Raw genomic sequence first — 22,752 nt, forward strand, 5'->3', positions numbered from 1 at the left:
TGTTATTGAAAGAAAAAAAATTGAGCAAGGTACTTAAATAAAATGATTAGAAACCAAAATTATTAGATTACAATTTTTTGAAATTGCATACTTTTTTACAATTTTTCTTTATCTAATGTAAGTCGTTATCGGGAGTAGCGGTTTTGAGTTGAATGTAATCTGTTGGAGTGTGAAGCGGATTATGTAGAAAAGCGTGCTGGCCAAAACTGTTAGAAGATGTAGCGATTTTTGAATGATCTGTGTCATGCATAAATCGCTACTGTCTATAGCAGTTTATGAACAAATATGCAATTGTTGTAAAGGTGCTGTGGTTTATGTGAAGGATGGCTATAAAACCGCGATAGCTAGCAGCGGATCCTTCATTTGATGTGAAAAGAAAATTTGGTTAGAGAGAGGAAATTCTTGAGAGAGGGAGGAGGAGACTGGGATTGAATTTGGGTTCTTTGGAGTGTGCATATTCAAGTAAAACCAAAGCGGACGAAGACCACTTGTACCAACTCAACGGCGTTGTCCACGTTGTCGGAGGCATCAATGAAGAGGTTAGTTTGTTTTCTTTTTAGTATTATAGTTTAGAATATAAAATCTAATATTTAGAGTATAGGAATTAGAATATAGAATTTAAGATTTATAGTTTAGTATTTAAAACTTAAGATTTAAATTTAAAAGTTAAAAAAAATTCAAAATTTAGACTTAAAATTTAAAAAATGGCACATTTTGTTACTTGTTCTAAAGTACATTAGTTCTATTTTTGTATGTAGATAGTAGTACTTATTTTTCAACTTTATTAAAAATTAAACTCAAAAAAGATTTAACATACAAATTTAAGAGAACTAAACTAAATATTTAGTTAATGTATATATTAGAATTATCAGTAATTTATTAATTAGGTTTTAATATGTTAGAATTTTTATGTTTGTTATTCTCAATTCTAAAAGATTGGATAGATAATAGCTACGTAGTTATTTCACTAGATTAGGATATATTTGGTAATAATTTATGGTTTAGGCTTGTAAGTATTAAAATTTAATTACAGTGTGGTTATTTTTATTACATGATGCAGTTAAATAAGTGTATTTACAGCATTCGAAGACAATAGAATATGCTTATGCATAAAAGGATCATATCTTATTTGGAAGCGGGCTAGCTTGTACCAGTTGGCTAGATTGAACAATCGTTGGTTCTGGTTGAATGAGCCTATAGTCAACGTATTCATTGATAGGTGGCGTCCTAATACGCATACCTTTCACATGCCATTCAAAGAGTGCATCATCACACTGCAAGATGTGGCATATCAGTTGGGATTTTCTGTCAATGGAAAGATTGTTAGTAGATGCCTCACTGACTTCAAAAATTTATAGAAGATGGCAGAGTAGCTTGGGAGTGGTTTCAAGAGTTATTTGGCAAGCTGCTACCACTGAATAAGGTCAAGTAGATGACAGTCCACTTCACATGATTCCACGAGAGGTTTAGGGTGCTATTAGCCGATGTGAATGAGCATACTGTTCGCATATGCGCACGTGCCTGTATCATGATGCTGCTATCCACTCAACTGTTAGGTGACAAGAGTACGAATCGGGTTCATATTCGATGGTTGCTATTTGTGGCAAATCTTGATGAAATGGGCAATGATAGCTGGGATTCAACCGCATTGGCATGCATGGTTGTATCGATGCATGTGTCGGGTGGCTTTTCAGTCCTCATAACATCAAACCAATAGTCAAATTTTGCCTCAATCTTCGTATAAGCAGCATTCACAACTAGCCGTTTTGCATCCTGACCTTTGAAATTGAGGGAGAAATTAGCGGCGACATGACGAATGCAAAATGCTTCATATGCCTGAGGAGGTAGTCAACTACTATCCAGTGCTTCTAGTGCAGCCTTGATACCATTGTGTCTGTCAGAGATCACCAAAATACCTTCTTGTAGAGTCACATATTGTCATAGGTTGGTCATGAAAAAAGACTAGGACTCTGCATTTTCTCCTTCCACAAGTGCAAACGCAATGGACAAGATATTCGAGTTTTCATCTTGCGCGATAGCAAGAAGTAAAGTACCTCCATACTTGCCATATAAGTGAGTACCGTCAATGCTGACCAGTGACTTGCAATGTCAAAATGTCTCAATACAACGAGAAAATGACCAAAATAGACGATTATTGTACACAGTAGATTCATCAACCTAATCACCAACTCTAACCAGAGAAGTCGTCAATAGCGCAACAGTTCCCTCCATGGTAGACTGCATACCAAGGATCCAACGGGACAACTCGCTATAGGACTCTTCCCAATCTCCATAGATCTGTGTATTGCCTTCTATTTTGCCATCCATACATTCCTGTAACTATGCCTGAATCCATAGGTTGCTTTAGTAGCTTGCTACAACACCTTTATTGTAACCGTAGCATCGGCTCTAACCAACGAAAAAATCCTCGCAAAAATAACATGATAATCAAGCTGTCAGTGATCGTTTGAAATCGATGTAGCTAAACAAATGTGAGGTCCATTGTACCATCTAACCTCCCGGGTACTCTTTTGTTGCCGAAGTGTGATGTGAATCAACCATGTACAATCTTTACCGAACTCCTTGCATCTTCCATGGTACTTAACTGACTCTATCACCTTGTACTCAACTCCACGATGGATGCTATAATTCTTTACACTCAACACAGCTTCCTCCTTACTTTGAAAAGATTGGCCAATTTGAAATTCTGTAGCAGCATTTTCCTCATGCAATCCTTCACCCCCAAAGGTAGGATCTACGTTCGGCTGTTGGCCGATGGCTTCTAAGTTCAAGGTTGAGAAATGTGGAGGATATTGCTATGTGTCGGAACTCGATGGGCCATGATGTGTAGATGGATTACTTCGAGTATCCTCATCAACAATCCCCAACAATGTCAACAGGCTCTTCGTTCGAATCATCCTCTCGCATCGAATTTTCAACTTGATCCAGTCCACCATCACCTGCAAAATCAGGAATCAGACGGGGTGAAGTAGCCATCCCAACGGCAACAGATGGAGGATCAACCAACAAACAAGCAGGTGCAACCACATGCATTGAGGTCGAAGCACCTCCCAACATAGTTGAATGAGGATTCGTCGGATCCTATCACAAATGTATCATACTTCACACCAATTGATGCAATAGCAATATGGATCTTGTAAAATAACTTCTTCACTCACTTTGTCCCACACACCCTAACTTTTGCAATATACTGAAAATGACACTCTACTTTAATACAAATGCCATCCACGGGTATATATATATAGAGGTTCCAGGCATACATAATTCACTACAGGGTGCAAGGGTTTAGAGCACAACATATTTCTTCATAAATCGTTATAGACAGTAGCGGTTTATGCATAGTACGAATCACTCAAAAACTACTACATCCTCTAGCGATTTCTAGTCAGAACGCTTTCTTACGTAATCCATTACACATTCTAGGAGATTACATGCAACTTAAAACCGCTACATCTTATAGCGATATATATAAGAAAGTTGCAAACATGTATGTTATTTTAGAAAGTTGTAATCTGGTAATTTTAGTTTCCAATTATTTTATTTCTGTAACTTGTCCAAAAAACTTATCATAATTTGAGCATTATCGTTTTTTTCCTTATATAAATTCTTCGCTAAATTTACTAATCTGTCACACATCTAAATTTTATTTAAAGATTTATCTTTAATCAATAAATTATTGTATATACAAAAATATTTAAATTTATGATATTTATTTAAGTAAAAAATAAACTAATTATGGAGTCAATCTAAATTATTCTCACGTTTTCAAATTTTATCAATAGAATTTGGATAATGATGATTGTAAATTAGAAAGAAAAGCAAGTGGTGTAATGGAGTTTAGAGAAAAGCCAAGATGATTCATTGGGGAAGTCGAGGAACAGATATGAGCATCTTAATCATTCGAATTATTGATGTATAGTTTGGTTCAATTTCTATCTCTATCAATCCTCGTGTGTTTATATTGTGTCTTCTATCTTTTTATAGATACGTATCATCATGGCACTATTCATATAAGCATATCATATGGGATAAAGATTCCCGAATAAAATAATAGTTTTATTTTTTTATTGAGGAGATCTAAAATAAGACTACGAATACAAATATGCAATGTGCAGCGTAGGTGTATATATGTAACTATAATGTGCTGAAGTAATAACGCCTTTGATACATATTTAAATTATGTATTAAGCCATTTCATTATACATTGAATTTGAACCATTAATAAAATTTTAATATATGATGCACTAGTTTTTACACGTACATCACAGTATTGTCCTTAATAATAGTATGACATATTATTCGGATTTTTTTAAATAAATAAAATAAATATTTTATTTACAGATATAAGCAAAGTTATTTAGAGCGTTTTTATCGATTTCTATAACATGTCTTATCTCATTTACAGTGTAAACAAAATAAGTATGTACATATCTCATTTATACTAAAAACAAGATAAGGCACGTCAGTAAGTATACGTATCACGTTTGTATACGTGATCTGACGCGTGGCTTATTTCGTTACGGTGTAAACGAGATATGTATGCACTTATCTCGTTTACATACATAGCGTCTATATAAGTAACTCGTTCACAGCACCTGTAGTGTCACTATTATACCATTAACCTTCATTTCTCTCTTTGTCGCACGTTTTGTTGATATTCTTGAGATACTTGGATGTTATGGCGTGCGCAGATGCACGGCACGATGATATCAACTGCCTGAATGCTACTTGGCACATCGTGGGAGCAATTAACTTCCAGGTCAGTATTATTGTTTTTATCTTTTAAATAAATAAGCATGTGTTTATAGTGAAGGGTACTTTGATAGATTTGGTGTTGTTACACATGAATAGAATAGATTATGTTTTGGTAATATAAAATAAGTTAGTTGGCAAGTTATTAATATTTGTTAGATGTCGAATGTATTTTTAATAAATATTAATTTACTAATTAATTTAGTTTAATTTATTCATTAACTGCGCTTATTACGTTATCTTATTTCTTTAAGTCGAATTTTATACTTTTAATTTTAATTTTGAATATACTAGAGAATTTAGTTTAAAATCCAAAATTTTACAAGTGAAATAGATTTGTTATTAAAAGGTTTCATTTTTTAACAAAGGCCTCGCCTACCACTTAGACGGGCGAGCCACACTCTTGCATCATCGGATGCCATTGTCCTTTACATGAATGAGGTTGGGTTTGGCGACACGGTGCAGCTCAGAGACTTCATGTTTAACAACTCTTTGATCACTGCATTCGTGGAGCGATAGTGTTCGGAGACCCACACTTTTCACCTGTCATGGGATGAGTACACCATCACCGTACAGGACGTTACGTACCACCTAAGGTCATGCACACACGGAGAGGCAATAGGTGGGTGCTTGCATGACTTCTAAATTTGGTACCAGTACCCAACATGGGAGTATGTAAAGGAGCTCCTAGGTGTCTGGCCTCCTCATGCTCAGCAACAGGGTGCCCAGAGGAAGGAGTCGTTTAGTATCAAGATGACATGAATTTGGGACCGAGTCAGGCACATGTCAGCGGTGCAGATGCAACCATCCTCTGTCAGTACATGAGGTGTTACATCTTCTTGCTAATCAAGGGTTACCTAATGACGGACAAGTCAAACAATCAGGCGCATATCAAATGGTTGCCACTTTTGGATGACTTCGCTAAGTGTTGCGGTCTGTCTTGGAGATCCATAGTGTTTGCATGGACGTACCACTCCTTATGCCATGCAGCACATTGAGATACGACTGACATAGCTGGATGCACTTTGTTCCTGGTCTCATAGATATACCATAGATTTTCTCGGTGGTGTCCACTTGAAAGACAGATTATGAGATTTTCCCTAGCAGTGAGATAACTATTTTCATTTACGGTTTTTATCTTTTGTATTTATGCAATTAAACTTTGTATTGCATGAAGTGAGACAATTTGATTGTTGCGTATGTAAACAGCTTGATAGGCATGTCCCAGCAAAGTAGGGACCAATATGAATAGAAAATCCTCCGATGATGTATGTCATTAGATCGATTGCAATTGCATGAGGTACGCGCATTAGTTTTATTTAGTTGTTGACAAACGTTTAGTTCTCCTACGTTATGAATTTGTGACCAACCCTAAACTCCATACCATCGTCTGTGTTATAATCGTCTGCACCCATATTGGGAATGGAGATATCTCATGCATCGTGTCCAAATCCATTGTATGATAGTGGATGGGTACAGCTGATAACTCTGAAATTGGTTGCGGAGCAGGCAAAATGTATCAAATTGATCTACCAACCGGAGCTTCTGGTACGAACTCATCCTCGTCATCATTCTCAGATGAACCACTTTTGTTGTTATCGGCAACATACTCTTCATCGGACTTCTCACCATTCACGTCCATGTCTACCGCTAGTCTAGAATAGTGTAGGGGTGGTGGTGCAAGAGGTGGATCATCTTGGACGTAGGGATGGCAACGGGACGGGTAGGGGCGGGTTTTTGCTCTACCCGACCCGCCCCGTCGTACAACAACCCGCATAGAATCCGCCCCACTTCTACCTGCGAATAGTAAAACGTTAGACCCTAACCCGTCCCTGCAGGTACCCGCCCCGCCCCTATAATTATTAAAATCTAATAAATAAAACTAAATTTCAAAATTTATATAACCATCATTACATACATAACATAAATTAAAGTAAAAATTTAAATATGATACATTAATATTAATCATTTACTAATTATTTTACATATATTATACATATTATATATTAAAATTATATATTATATATATAGCGGGGCGGGTATTACCTAAATCTGACCCCGCCCTGTCTCGCTAAAAATCCGCCCCAGTGCGGAGCGGGTAGGGGGTGGATATCTGCAGGTTCGGGTGGTATTGCCATCCCTATCTGGACGAAATTTGGGCTGCCAGAACTACCACCCCCATCATAAACCTCTGCAGAAAGCTCATCACTTGTTCAGCCATGATTCTCACGTGGACATCAGACATGAGGAGCACATGCTCATCGCCATCGAATCAGAACAGACAAAACCGAAATACACCATTTCCTATCGGTGCTAGTATCTTATACCTAACTCTTCCAACCTCTTTTCTCTCATTACCACTGAAGTGCGCCAATATCAGATTCTTTAACTCAGACAAAGAATCTGCTCTCCAAATGCGCATCAGACTAGAATTCTCATACTCAAATATAACCCCAATGTCATTGTTTCGCATGTGACAGTTCAGATACAATGTTACAACAAAAAAACTACTATCACTCGACATTTCTACTAAATTTATTGAAAGAAATGGATGAAAAGAAGGATTGAGATGTTTGTGGAGAATATCAATAGTTTGTAGATCTTTTTATAGCAGATTTACAGTTAAAATGAAATAAGTATATGCATATCTTGTTCACAAGGTAAATAAGATACGTAGAAGTCGCTCTTTCCTATGTCTCACATGTACAAACGTAATACGTATACTTGCTTACGTGTCCTATCTCTTGTTTATAGTGTAAACGAGATATGCACATACTTATTTCGTTTACACTATAAATGAGATAAGACATGCTGCACAAATCGATAAAAATATTTTAAAAAATCTATATTTGTAAATAAAATATTTATTTTATTTATTTATAAAAAAATCCATATTATTCATGTGTGCATGTAATATTCTAATTGTTGCTAACTATAAGGATGCAAAAAGTACTTAGAATAAAACAAAATAATCCAGCAGAAAATAAAAATACAAAAGCAAGGATAACACGTAACCAAACAAAACACAATCCACAAGGTATGCAATTATCAATTATGCATGCACATTATGGAAAATGAATATTAAATTAAAAAGTTAGAGAAGGAAAGGCTCTTATTAACCCATGGATATTCCTCTTACTAGCCAATTAATTAATACAACTTTTATTCGGCAAGAATTCCGTGAGTACTAATATACTCAAGTCTGAATACAAAAATATCAAATAACATGTATTTCTATGCCAGGGTTGCCAAATATATAATTTAATATTTTTTAATTATTTTAGTAATATAGATCATATATTATTTCATTCTAAAGATAATATAAGTATTTTTATTCTAATGAAAACAAGCAAATCAAGTAGAAGATTACAAATGAAGACAACAGCAAATATCATTGAAGAAAAGGAGAAAAAATAATCTCTTGGGTTCAAATCAAGTAATAAATCGTACAAAAACAATAAATAAATAAATTTCTTCTCTATTAACTTGTCAAAAGAAAGAATTTTGCTCTTATTAGAGTATAAAAGAATAATCTCTTACTTTTCATAATTTAATTATGTTTCATTCTCTATAACATCATCACATCAATATATACCATATGAATATTATTCATGAACTGATCCAATAATTCTTGTTAAAGTAACTAATGATGATGAGTTTAAGCCTAATATGCACATACATAATTCATGTGCTAGATAGATTTTCATGTCTAGTACCTGGACCAAATCCAAACAAAAAATAACAATGAAATAAAATAAAAACATGCCTTTCTTTCCCTATTTCTTTTAATTCCATAAATATTAAGAAACATATTCCGGCCATTTGGGGTTGTAGGATTAGGTTTTTTTTTTTTTCCCTCTTTACAGTGTGTATGCCATTATATTCAACCTTATGCTTGTGCTCCACTGCACCCATTGAATTCAGACTTTGTTTTGTTCGTAAGTGGCCACTGTTATTAGCTAAGATGTGATCCATGAAAAGACGGTCTATGCAAATATTGCGCTTTATGCCTTACAGCCTTTATAGATACTATACCGAAACAGATATATAGAGACAGAAATCATATTTAGCATATAATGAGACGTCAAGAGTTATTAAACTAATATATTTTAGTTTTATATATTTTTCAACAGAAAAGAGACAAATAATAATAACAATACATACAACTTGTCTTGTCATTTTTTTATTATTCTTATTAATTTTTAGAAAAAATTACATTTTTTTTCCTGTGAGATACTAAAATGACATTTTCTTTTCCTCTATTTTATAAATATACATTCTCCTCTCTTCTAACTTTTAAAAAACCTCTTCTTTAATCCATTTTAAATCTTTTTGTGTTAACTAATGTTAATTTTATTCATTTTTAAAAAAATATATTTTTTTAAAAGATACCCATTAGTAAAAATTTTATTTTTTATCATTAAATTTTGCTTATCAAAATATCTTTTAATAAATTATTCTTTTATTGATTAAATTGTATTTTTTAAAAAATTTAATAATTATAAAATTTTTTCTAAAATACCTTTCAATAATTTTTTAATTATTAAATTATAATTTTACCAAAATTTTCGTTAACAATTTTTTTATATTTTACTATTAATTTTTCGATATTTATATATATTATTTTAACATTAAATAAAAATTTTTAGTAAGATTATTTTTCAATATCAATATATATTAATTGTTATATATATATATATATATATATATATATATATATATATATATATATATATTAACAGTGGTAAAATTTTTTAATTTAATATTAAATAATATATATTGATATAAAAAATTAATAATAAAATATAAAAATAATTGTTACCAAAAATTTTGGTAAATTTACAATTTAATAATTAAAAAATTATTGAAGGGTAGGTATCTTAGAAAAAAATAATTATTAATTTTTTTAAAAGTATTTTAATAAAGATATAATTTAATCAATAAAAAAATAATTTATTAAAAGAGTATTTTGGTAAGTAAAATTTAATGATAAAAATAAAATATTTGTTAATGGGTATTTTTTCAAAAAATAATTTATTTTTTCTTAAAAATGAATAAAGTTAATATCAGTTAACACAAAAAAATTAAAATGGATTAAAGAGAAGGTTTTTAAAAGTTAGAAGAGAGGAGAATGTACATTTATAAAATAGAAGGGAAGAGAGTGTCATTTTAGCATCTCGCAGAGGAGGGGAGTGAAATTTTCTCTAATTTTTATAATTATATTTTTATTATTATATTTTTAAAAATTTGTATGTGGAAAAGAATAAAAACAAATTAATTTTTTACAATTTATTCTTTTTTGTATTTAGTTTATAATTTATCATAAAACAAAATATTTAAAATATTCATTTTTATATTTTTATTCTTTATCTTACTTTTAATGTCCTGTTTTATTATATTCTTAGAATTAAACAAACCCTAAGTCTTAATGCTAAGAGGTCAAACTTAAAATCAGCCATAAAAAAGATATAATAAGACTTATATTTCATGGTTATATATGATATTATTTTTTATGTTATTTTGTATACTCAAATTTTTTTTAACGATTAGATAGAATATAAGATAAATTTTTATTTCATACTAAATTGAATAATAAATAAATATATATTAAATCGATGTATAAAATAAAATGAGTATTAAATATCAAAAAAAAAACAAAATTAAAAAATAGTTTATTAAAAGTAAGAAAATAAGATTATATAAAAGTTAAAAACTCCACTGATGATATTGCATGCATCACACAATTTTAAATATAAAAAAAATCATTAAAAAACTCAAAGAGGGAGAGAAATAGAGAACTAAAGCAAGTTTTTTTTTTCTTACTCTGATGCATCACACAACTTTATATAGTTATATTATTGTTTGATGTCTATAAGACGTGTATATTAGATGAATCTAAAAAAATGAAAAGCATGGTCATTTGTCTGGTGGAAAAACAAAAAACTAAGCCATAGATTGAGCATTGGATCCAACATACACACCATGATGATCATTGGTGGAACAACTAGCACTAACTTTTCTTTAAGAGATATTGACAATAAGCACAAAAACATTTAGTCAACACGTGTTTCAAAGATACGTGCTAAAATTATTAATTAAAAAATTATATAAAAAATTATATAAAATTTAATATTTTAAACAATTATGTATTTATTAAAATAAAATATATAAATTTTTTTTATTAATAATAATCTTAATTTATACTCTAAAAACACGTATTAATTAAATAAAAAAATCAAAAGACCTTTCAATCATTAACACAAACATACAGAAAAAAAGTAAATGAATAAATTTCAAATTATTATTTTAAAAATTTAATTAATAATTCAGTAAAATTTTAATAAACTTTTACAATTTAAAATTTATAATTGTTAATTTTTTTAAATTTTTTTTTTGGTTACGGATCTAAGTTTTATTTAATGAATTTGAATCTTGTTTAAGCAAACTAGTGAAAACTAATTTAAATTGGTTTATAATTTCTATACTAGATAAAAATTTTCAATAGATTTTACTAACCGTTTTGTTAAAAGAAGAAACAATTTATTTAATGGATAAAATATATTTTTTGTCCATAAAGTTTAGTAAAAATTTTAAAAATACTTCTAAATTTTATTTTGTTTTAGTTTTGTCCAAAAAATTTTCGATTTTCATTAAATATTTTTTTACGGTTAATTTTTCAAAAAATTTTGAACCAATTCAATAATAATTACATAAGAATAATCTTCAAACAAATTAAACATAGTTGTCATGCATTATTGTTGAATTAGTATTAAATTTTCTAAAAATTTAGCTATTAGAGATATACTTGATGCAAATCGAAAACTTTTAAAACAAAATTGAAACAAAATAAAACTTAAAGTATATTTTTAAAACTTTTGTCAAATTTCAAGAACAAAAAATATACTTTATCCTAATATTTTTTTTTGTATTTGAGGTAAAATAAAATTTAAAATATTTTAGAAGAGAATATTCTAAAATTTTTTATTCTTTTTCTTGAAGATAACTACTATAAAATAGGGGTGGCAAGCGAGAAAATCTGTCCTGCCTCGCTAAGGGTGTAAGTTACCGAACCGGACCGAAAATTACCGCAAACTGAACCGAAAATTACAACAACCGATTTGAAAACCGAAAAAATCGGTTTTTTCTGGCAAAACCGATCGGTTCGGTTTGGTTTTCGGTTGGCTCGATCAAAACCGAACCAAACCGAATCGAACCGAACATATACATCAATTTTAATGTTTTAACCATTTTAATCTTTAACCTAACAATAAAAATCCCCAATCCCTAACCATTTCAATGTTTTACTCTTATTATTTTAGTTTATTGACTATTTTGAACCTCTAATTATTGTAATTCATATTTTGCTCATTAGAAATTAAAAACCGAAAAATCGACCGAACCAAACTGCTATTGGTTTGGTTTTGTTCGGTTCGGTTGTTGTAAAAGCAGCAAACCGAAAGGTTGTGTATCTGTAGGAACCGAACATATCGGTTCGGTTGATTTTTGGTCCAAAACCGAACCAAACCGAACCGATAACACCCCTACGCCTCGCCTAATGAGACGGTCATAGAATTCCACACTGCCTCGCCTAACTGCTGGTTGCCGGGCTAAGTCCGCCAAAATTCCTTTTTTTTACTGTTACCTACTAAATAATATATATAATTTCACAGCCATATTAATAAATTTATAATTTTTAAAGGCATAAAAAATTATATTTTTTATATTCACAAACATTAAAGTCTTTATAATTATAAATATTGTCTTCAAAACAAAATAAACATAATCCAAAACATAATAAATATTGTCTCTAAAGCAATATAAACATAATCCAAACCACTCAATTTTCATCCTTATACTCTTATAAGTTGGATTGGGAGAAGTTGTATTTTGGCAAAAAAATTATAAAAATACCCTCTTGCCAAAAAAAAAACTAAGCCCGACGAGAAAGCCCGCCCCGCCCCGCTGAAATCCGCCAAAATCCACGGTTTAAGCGATGCGAGTTAGGCAGACTTTTATTCTTTAGTGGTCCCAATTTTCCAACTCGACTCGCCTTTTGCGGGTTAGACGGGCCGACCCGACGGATTTAGACCCATTTGTTACTCCTACTATAAAGACCTAACTAAAAAAATCCTACATAAGTGATTCAGTTTCAAATTTTTAAAGTTTAATAATCTAATTAATAATATAGTATTATAAAATATTAACATAATAATTAAACATATTTTACATAAAATTATTCCGTTTTTTTTCTCTCGTAGTGGAGTACAATTTTTCTCTTTATATATAATAATTAAGAAATTCTCCATTCCGTTTCTTTTTTTGCTCCCTCTAATTTCTCTTTATCTAAATAAAAGATTATTGAATAATCAATTTGGTTATACATAGATGCAGCTCATTGATCATTATAGCTTTCCGTTTATAAACCATAGACAACGAAGGAAGCAACCATTGTTCCTCAAACTAGATTGTTCGAATCTATCAATCTATTTTTATTATATAAAAATTAATATTAATTTTTTATATTGAATTTAAAACATGTTTTTTCTTTAATAATACTATGTCAACAATTTTAATTATTTAGTAAAATTTGAAAATTAATCAACCGTCTTCGGTAAAAGATTTTTAAAAAAAATAAAAAAAACTCTTATCTATTATTATTTAATTAAAATATAAAATATTAATTAATACAATTATTATTATTATTATTATTATTATTATTATTATTATTATTATTATTATTATTATTATTATTATTATTATTATTATTATTATTATTATTATTATTATTATTATTATTATTATTATTATTATTATTATTATTATTATTATTATTATTATTATTATTATTATTATTATTATTATTATTATTATTATTATTATTATTATTATTATTATTATTATTATTATTATTATTATTATTATTATTATTATTATTATTATTATTATTATTATTATTATTATTATAAAATTTTCAGTTATAAATGTTAAAATTTTACAATTTATATATGTTAAGACTCTTACTACTACATTATTTCGTCTACTTATTTATGCTACATGAGACTCTTACAGCCTTGCTATTCTTTATTTCTTAATCTCTCAAACCAATTGGCAAAAACTCCTCCAAATTTAAATTTGGCAGATTTCTTTACTAAATACATTCAACTAAATTATAATTATAAAATTAATCTATAATTTTATATTATATTTTTAGTATTTTTATGTATATTCAAATATATTATAATTATAAAATTAATTTATAATAATTTTATATATTTTGGTGTTTCTCATTCTTTTTTTTTTTATTTAATTATTTGCAAACAAAAAAAAATTATATAAAAACACAAAGTATAACAACTAAAACAAATGTAAAAATAGAAACAACAAATAAAGATATTATTTTGTACAATTCTAATATAAAGACATTTTCTTAAAAAATGAATGAATTTAAATTCTTAAAATAATAAACTATATTTCATTTTAGAGAATAAAATGCCATCTCTCACTTTTGAATAGTTTCTCTCTCATATTTTCTCTTGGCCCTACTTATGGAATAAATAATGAGAAATCACACTTTATTCTCTAAAGTAAAATTCAAAATTTAGAGAATTCAAATCCTTTAATTTGTATTATATTTTAGTTAAATAATTATATGGAATTATATATAAATCATCAAATAAATGTTCTACAATATATTTTTAATATAAAACCATTCAAATTTAACACTAGGTTATATATTACCTAATCAACCTCTACTATAATACTTATTAGGATACACTATATAATATTTGAGACACTTAAGTAGATCACAAACAAATAGCTGGTTTTTGTAGATATTCATCAAAGGATTAACATTAACAGATACAACCTCTTACATAAAACTAATTCCAATTGTTAAATCAACATAATAATTACTACATCTATAATTATAAAATTTTCTTGCACACACAATTCATGTTTAGGCCAACATTTGAAAAATGTTACATCACATATCACTATATCAGCATATACGGAAACATGAGATAGGGTTTCTTAGAACAGAAACAAGAGAGCTATTATTGAAAGAATACATAAAAATTGTTATTCAATTTGTGGTCCAGTCTTTAGCATCAGAAGTATTGTACAATGAAGAGCTTTTTTTCTCTAATTTCTGGTAAACAAGGTATACTGTTTTATGTACCTTGCATTTGAAACTAGTGAGGGTAGTGTGAACAAATTAAATGAATGTTAAGGCCAAAAAAGAACAAATATCAATGAAGTGGGAAAGAGATATAGGGGTAAATACAACACAAGCAATGACCATATCCCTTCCAAGACAAATTTTGATCATTCTAGTAAGGCACTTCAAATTGAAATTGCCAAAGCTAGAAAGTGTAAAGGGATGAGGGGGGAAAAAAGGGTGCTCCCTATACTTAGTTATCAAGATCATTCAGTTAGCTTACAGTTTCTAAGATAGGGATGATCATACTTGACATATTTGGTCCAATACGACCGGTATTTTGTCATGGCTATCTCTAGCCATGGCTTCATATTACCATTGTAGTGAATAACTGCCGCATTGTCGATCTCAGATTTATCTACACTCGGATTGTAACCTAAACCAAGTACGTGCCATGATTTGTTTAGTGGATGCGTCAATCCATAGAATGTCATTAGACCTGGAGGTAATGTCCCCAGCTTCCATAGCACCCTATCTTCATTCTGGAATCAAACAGGAAAAGAAAAGGGTTAGTGAAAGATCATTTGTGCTAAATTGCTACTACCTAAGCGTCAATTAAGCCAAAAATAACTTGAAATAAGTTTTATACAATTTACTAAGTAGGTCAACTCTATCCAAACAATATAATTCTTTTTTATAGTTGTGTATTCTTAATAATTTCTTAGTATGTGATTACTAAAACTTTAAAGGACGCTTATTCAAGAACAAAAGGAGTCATCTATTTGAGACACGATATAAACCAATGTTTGTGTTACAGTTCTCACCATATTCTGCCACTTGTGATATATGCCGGTAATATCCTTCTTTTTCCACTCCTTTAAATCAAACATGTTCATTCCATAAGCCCAACCACAGGCATTGGGATCAAAATTTTTAGCAATATGAGGATTCGAAAAGTTAAGATACTTGTCGAAACGGTGAAAACTCTCCCCACATGTTTCAACGGCACCATTTACTTTTCCATGAAGATTCACGGCCCATAATCCTGTCAAATCCTTCTGGACAATAATGTCATCATCAAGAAAAAGAATCTTATCCAATTTTGGATAAACTTGCGGAAGATAGAACCTAAGATGGTTGAGCATTGAGAGATATTTCGGGTTTCTGTACTTCAGATTAGAGGAACCACCGGATGTTGGATGGCCTGCCTTGAAATAATACTCTTTCATTGTTGCAGATTCGAGCTGCCTCAAGACAGGGCAGTAAGATGAATTCAACCACTTAAATTCATCAACATTTTCAACATGGATAGTAGCTTTTCCAGGAGGGTTCAACAAAAACCACATGTTCATGGCTCCGAAATTTAGCTTATCAGTAACAAGATGAAAAACATGCTTTGAAGGATCCTGCAACGTTAAAGAAAATAAAGTGAGACAACCCAAGGTTTAAGAATAAAATTTATCAAATCATAGATATAATACTTTTACTTATTACACACTAATATGCATAATATATACAAATTGTTCATCATCTATTAAAAGATAGGACATGGGAGATGCGCACATCAATGGAATGGCAAAAGACACTCAGTCACCTTTGCATTCATAATAGCTGAGTTGACAACCACTGATGCAGCCAAGACATTGTCTGAGAAAAGGGCATAATGATAAAGATTAGGATTCTCCAAATTCTCACTCTTAGGAAACTTTCTCTTTTCAGGAGAAAGGAGGTAATAATCAATGGTAAGGCGCATCGATAAGCAGTGGATTCCATCAGGTATGGTCTTGGCAGCCAACTGACTGAGGAATGTACTTTGCTTTTTCAGGCCCCTAACTTGCTCATCAGCTGTTTGTAGCATTGCCCTCAATTTCCCAGTGACCAACTTGCAGTCATACAATTGATCTTTTGCTTTAGACAGGACTTGACCCATGGCTTTGATTTTTTCATGTGCACTAGCAAAAATCAAGCATTGGATTAGTTAAGCTAACAAACGGGGATAAGGAATACATATACAGATAGGGATACTGCATGGAGAAAATTACATGTAGCTCCTTACCTTTTAGGTAGATCAGCATCAGCAGTTGCCTCACCTAAATCATGCTGACTCTCTCCAATCCGATTTTGCAGCTCTTGGTACAGGTCAAGCTTGTTCTTCATCTTTGCAAGGCTCAAATACACTCTAGCCATAACAATTTGGTCTCGAATCAACCGAATAGTAGAATCAGCATTTTCATTGTCATTTTCTTTCCTCCACATGTTGTATTTACCTAAAACTGCTGAATCTACTGTCTTTGAGCGTTCAATAGCTGAATCTTCAAGTTTTACAATTACTTCATCCTCCAGTTTCACCAACTCAGCAGCACGTTTTTCCTTCCTTTTCTCTATTAAGTGCTGCAGAAAACATATACAAAGAACATGAAACAAGCTTATTTCTGTCATTTTTTGTTGTTTCCAAAACAAGGTATCACTCCACAGGTTTATATATATATATATATATATATATATATATATATATAAGCCAGACCTGTAGAAATATTTTGGCAATTGGTGTAAATTTTCCAGGTCAAATTTAATTTGGGAAGCACCACTTGAGAAAAATAAGTTTGATGTTATTATATTTAGCCATGAATAACTTTGTATGAAAGTGTTAATTATATAGTGAAATTGTTTGACTGTAAATTTAACAGAGTAAATAAAACAATTCAAGAATGACACTCACCCTTCTGGATAAGTGGACAGGACTAAGAGTCCATTGATCAAGACCAACTACACCAATGAAAAAAGTTGAATGAGAAAGTATATTAAAATACAATATAAGCATATTATCTAATATGATATGATACAACCTGAAGATCTGCCTTCCTTCACCTCTTGTTTTTCCTGTACACCATGTGTTGTTGGTTGGTTTAGCTTTAATAGGAAAGAGAAAAGATTAATAAGAAAATAAGAACTGCGTTATTATCTTCAACACCGAAAATGAATGTTTCATCTAAGTTCCTAACCTCATAGGTAGCATTTGAAGTCTTTAACCCAGTGATTCTCCATGAAGGTAACAAATTATTTTTTTTGAAATTCTCAAGGCTCAAAGGACCCAAATCATCTGTGCTCGATACAATAACATCAAGAGCCTAAAATATAATATTTATTAGAAAGTCAAGAAGAAACCTCTTCCGCGGAAAAAGTGAAATGTGAGATATGGAAACAAAGTAAAATATCTAGCAGTTGGTGCTTGCCTCTTTTGAAAAATACAATTTAAGGTCCTGCAGTGTCTGCCATTCTGTCCATTTGGCAACCTGCAATGGCCAACATCTTTTACGTCAGATGAATTGAATTTGAAGCATCCAGAAGGCATGTGTTTTAGTTATGTGACCAATAAGCCTAAAAATACTTAAAAAGAGGTTACCTGTTTACTAGGAACGGTTGACATAACATCTTGATCTGCAAAATATGGATGAAATAATTATATATATATAGACTGTGAATTAGACCAATTAAGCTCATACTCATGTTGAAACTTAAGACAAGAGAAAGTCTTAGAGATTTTGTTAGGGGCTTGGGTATTATGGGGTGCCCAAAGTCTCACATCGAGTTGTATAGGATACTTGATGTTGTATTTAAGGAGAGTGATTCTTCCCCCTTAACAGCTAGCTTTTAAGGTGTCTTTTCCCACTTTCCTTAGATATTTAACAGATTTTAGCCGGGTTTCCATTCTCCTTCAATTGTTTTCTCCTCCCCTCGAAAAAATTCTACTGCATTCAATTATCACAACATAAAAGATTCAACAAAGATGAGGACTTGCAGAGTCTACCATCTTCAAGTCCTACAACTTTATAGAGGGAAAAGATACTTAAACTCTTAATTAGATTTTACCCGTTATATATTATCATAAAAAAATCACAACAGTATAAAGAGTACCCAAGTCACACTAAAATACTGCTCTTCTTTCTCAACAAAATCATTTAAATCAATACAAATACAATACAGAATAGAAAAATACAGGGACAGACTCTTATCTGTTAAAACCCCCTATGACAAGCCCGGGTGAAAGGGGCATTTAATAAAAGCATTTTAAAAAATCTATTCAATAGAAAAAAAAAATGTTATTAAGGTAAAGTAGAATGCACAGAAGAGGATGAGACATCGTCACATAAATTGTATTTGTCTCCAGCATGATAGTGTATTTGATAAATAATATATTGTCATATCTTTCCAAACTTCTAATTACTTTCTAATGACCACAAAATGACAGAGGGAATCGTTGTTCGCACTCATGCTAAAGCCTGAAGGACCTTAGAACCTACTAAGTACACTGAATAACCTTCATCATCAAATCTCAGTAGTAATAACCAGCATGTTGCCATGTTCTCTCCAGAAATCAATTTTATTTACCCTTGAACATGATATATAATAATATGCTTATATCCATAGAACAGAAGACAAGTGCAACATCACCATTGTTCCAATCTCTTATGTAAACAATGCTAAAACAACCAAATCAGAGAAAAACAGATGAAATCTAAAAACTACAAAAAGGATATATATAAAATCCAAAATGATGCAGTAAACAACAGAACAAGTGATAGATCAGTGACACACATCATATTATCACAACTAATAAAGTGCACTATTTTCTCCCTTATGCCACTGCCATGGGGAAGCACAGATCTTGCAACCCTCAAAACACCAAATATAATAGCATCTAAATTTCAAAGGCCATAGAAAGCAGTAAATTCCAGAAACAACACACGCAATAACTTCAAAAGAATGAGAATTTAGGAATGCGGGGTTTGAGAGATTGACGAACCGGGAGCATTGTGAAGGCCTCTGGAGAAGAAGAAGAAGAAGAGGAGAGGAGCGAGGAGGCAGATGAGAAGGAACGCGAGAAGTGGGAAACGTGATCCCTTGTTCCCGCTGTTGGTGGACGCCATTGTTGCTTGCTTGTAAGGATCAGACGAAGAAGAAGAAGAATGGGAGAAGCTGGGAAGAGAGAGAAAGTGGCATCTAGAGAGAGAAAGTGACAGAAAGTGTGAGTTAGATGAGATCTGAATCAAAATATGTGAGGGTTTATGGCATAATAATAATTCATTAATTATTCTATTCTTTAGAATTCAATTTACTACTCAAATGAGAATCTCTATGAGTATTGCTTTACCCTTTTTTTATTTTACTAATTTTTATTTTATTTTATTTTATTTTATTATATATTTTTCTGTGGAATTTTCTATTAGCAAGTTGCATTATATTATCGTTTTCCATCGCTTTCTCTCTAGCTGTTTCTTTCTATCACTTTCATTTCTCATTTGCATCTATAATCTTTTATTTACAAAAATTAAAGCTTGGATGGAGTTAAAATAATACCCACCTCATATTGCGAAGAGCGTTTTCTTTTTTAATTTTAAATGAAAATAATATACAGAATAAAATACTAAATTAGTTCTAATATTTAAACGTAATTCTGTTTTGTTTTTTAAGATTTAAATCCAAAAAATTTTATTTAATTTCTATTTAGTTTTACCGTCAAATCAAATAATTAACAAAATATTCTTTACGATGACAGTACAAAAACAAAGTTCATAATTTGAAGAATAAATATAAGAATCAATCGTAAATGTATCAATACATTTATTTATCATTTTTCTTAATTAAATAAAAAATATTTTATTTAAATTATAAAAAAATTTATAAATAAATATATTAATTTTGTGTCTTTGAAACTTGTACTAGTTCTCCAAATTATCGATCATTCCATTAATTATTTAACTTTGATCTTACTGCAACTACATTAAAACTAAATAAAAAATTTTTATATTCAAATCGAACCCTTTAAATTTTTTAGACCAAAATAGAATTATATTCAAAAAATAATAAAACTTCACGTACAAATTCTAATCATGTTTATAAGTGACAATTCGCCTCCTAACAAAAGTAAAATATCATACTGATCCTTATCTATTCCTCTGTTAAATTTTCCGTCAAATGATAATAGCACAATCCTAATTATAATGGGAGTTATATATGTTACTGAACAAATTGTATTTTTCTCTTTTCTTTTCACTCACATTTACATAGAATCTTAACTAAATTACACCTGGAGCAGAGAATCACCAACTAGAAAGAGACAGTTATATGCTGATAAGTGATAAATTTAAAGATTAGGAGAGTTTTAGTTTTGAATTTGAAGATTAGAAGATTAAGAAGTAAGATATTTAAAAAACAAAAAGAAAAAAATGAGAGAAATAAAAAATTTATGTTTTTCATTATCAAAGTTCTAGAAATATGCATTTTCTTCTTCTATTCTATTTTTTTCTTGCCTTCACATTTCTAGACATTAATTCGAGTTTCTGGCCATACAAAACAGAGAAATTAAAAGCCTATGTGTTGTGTTTTCTCTTATTTCTTGCATTGAGAACTAAAACATACTCTTGTTTTTTTTCCTGCATTTCGGTTTGTCTTACGGTGTTTTTTCTCTGTTTTTTAGTTCTTTTTACCATTGAAAAGTTAGCATGGTACATTTTGGTTTGTTAGAGAGTGAGTTGTCACTTACAAAAATAATTAAGGATTAGAATGAAATTTTACTCAATTAAAATCAGTCACTAAATTAATTTTTATATATTTATATATAAATATATATAATTTAATTTATTTTTAATATATATTTTATATGTTAATATATATTATATATTAATGGTTAATTTTAATAATTAATTTTAATATGTATTTTTTTTCTTTAGTATAACAATTAAAAATATATTACTATATTGTAAGTTTATACTTTATAACCATAGAATGAAGCTCATTAATTTGAATATGGAAAGTATTTTGGTGTATTGTGTAAATATGGAGGAGCAGTGTGTATTACAAACGGGTGGACGTGTCAGAAGAAGGGGTAACACGCAGGGGGCGTGGTGCCTTCAACACGTGGGGCACGTGGAGAGCCACCTAAGCAGCACGCAGGGAGCGTGGAGACTAGGTGGCATGCTGCCGTTGAGCCACCCAAGCAGCACGCAGGGGGCGTGCTGACGTGGCGCAGTTTGATAGGCCCGAGGTGCAGCACGTGGGGGGCATGGTGGGTCAGCACGTGGGGGGCGTGCTGACGTGGCGAAGAATGATTGGTCCAAGTATGCAACACGTGGGGGGCGTGATGACTCAGCACGTGGGGGCGTTCTGACACGTGTCAAAGCGTGATTGGTTGAGGCAGGCAGCAATGCTCTATATAAGGTGGAGCTCGAGAGTGTTTTTCATATTGAGTGAGATTTGAGTGTGTTGTGAGGATTCTTTGAGGCTGTTGTTGGTGTAATGGAGGGCACCGCAAATTTGGTGGTGTATCGCAACGGTGAGATAGTACGTAATACTCATGAGGGAGTGAGGTTTGTGTCCCAGAATCTGTTTTCGTTTGTGGTTCCATGCACGATGACGTTAATGGAGCTGCAGAACGGCCTCTGTCAAAGCATGGATAATGGTACGTTAATGAGAGTGAGCAGAATTCTGTACCGGAATCCGGTTGTGGTTTTTGGTGGTCTAATACAGTTTGATGCCATGCCGATCACTGATGATGCGAGTATGCAGAGGATGTTTCAAATTCACCGGGAGACTCAGATGCGACACCCACAGATTGAGGTGTATGTTGATTTTGAAACTGTAGAGGCAGTGGCGGTTCAGAATGATATAGATATACATGATGATAGAGCTGCAGTGTACCAAGGAATGAATAGTGACAGCGAAGAAGACTTCGAAGCCACTTATGAGGCCGGCGACGAAGATGAGGATGGTAATGTGGGAGTTGAGACAGCAGCAGAGAATGTAGTGGTGGGTCCGCCGAGCAG

General features: G+C 31.2%; 1 protein-coding gene across 2 annotated transcripts; it reads right to left on the reverse strand.

Annotated features, from left to right (window-relative positions):
• Positions 1-14,798: 14,798 nt before the first annotated feature.
• On the reverse strand, positions 14,799-20,140 carry LOC112797330 (polygalacturonate 4-alpha-galacturonosyltransferase). 2 transcript variants are annotated; one of them, XM_025840207.3, is made up of 10 exons: positions 19,734-20,140; positions 18,333-18,367; positions 18,163-18,222; positions 17,932-18,057; positions 17,776-17,839; positions 17,649-17,695; positions 16,986-17,320; positions 16,524-16,881; positions 15,754-16,335; positions 14,799-15,471 (listed from the first exon to the last, which is right to left on the reverse strand). In XM_025840207.3, exons 1-10 carry the CDS (start codon positions 19,855-19,857, stop codon positions 15,196-15,198), a joined length of 2,007 nt encoding a protein of 668 aa, XP_025695992.1. In that variant the 5' UTR covers positions 19,858-20,140; the 3' UTR covers positions 14,799-15,195. The 2 variants fall into 2 exon arrangements, with proteins under 2 accessions (XP_025695992.1, XP_072092079.1); XM_072235978.1 differs by having other exon boundaries at positions 18,333-18,678; positions 19,734-19,966.
• Between the last annotated feature and the right edge of the window lie 2,612 nt (positions 20,141-22,752).

This window comes from Arachis hypogaea, chromosome 4, assembly GCF_003086295.3.
Source record: "Arachis hypogaea cultivar Tifrunner chromosome 4, arahy.Tifrunner.gnm2.J5K5, whole genome shotgun sequence".
Taxonomy (NCBI): domain Eukaryota; kingdom Viridiplantae; phylum Streptophyta; class Magnoliopsida; order Fabales; family Fabaceae; genus Arachis; species Arachis hypogaea.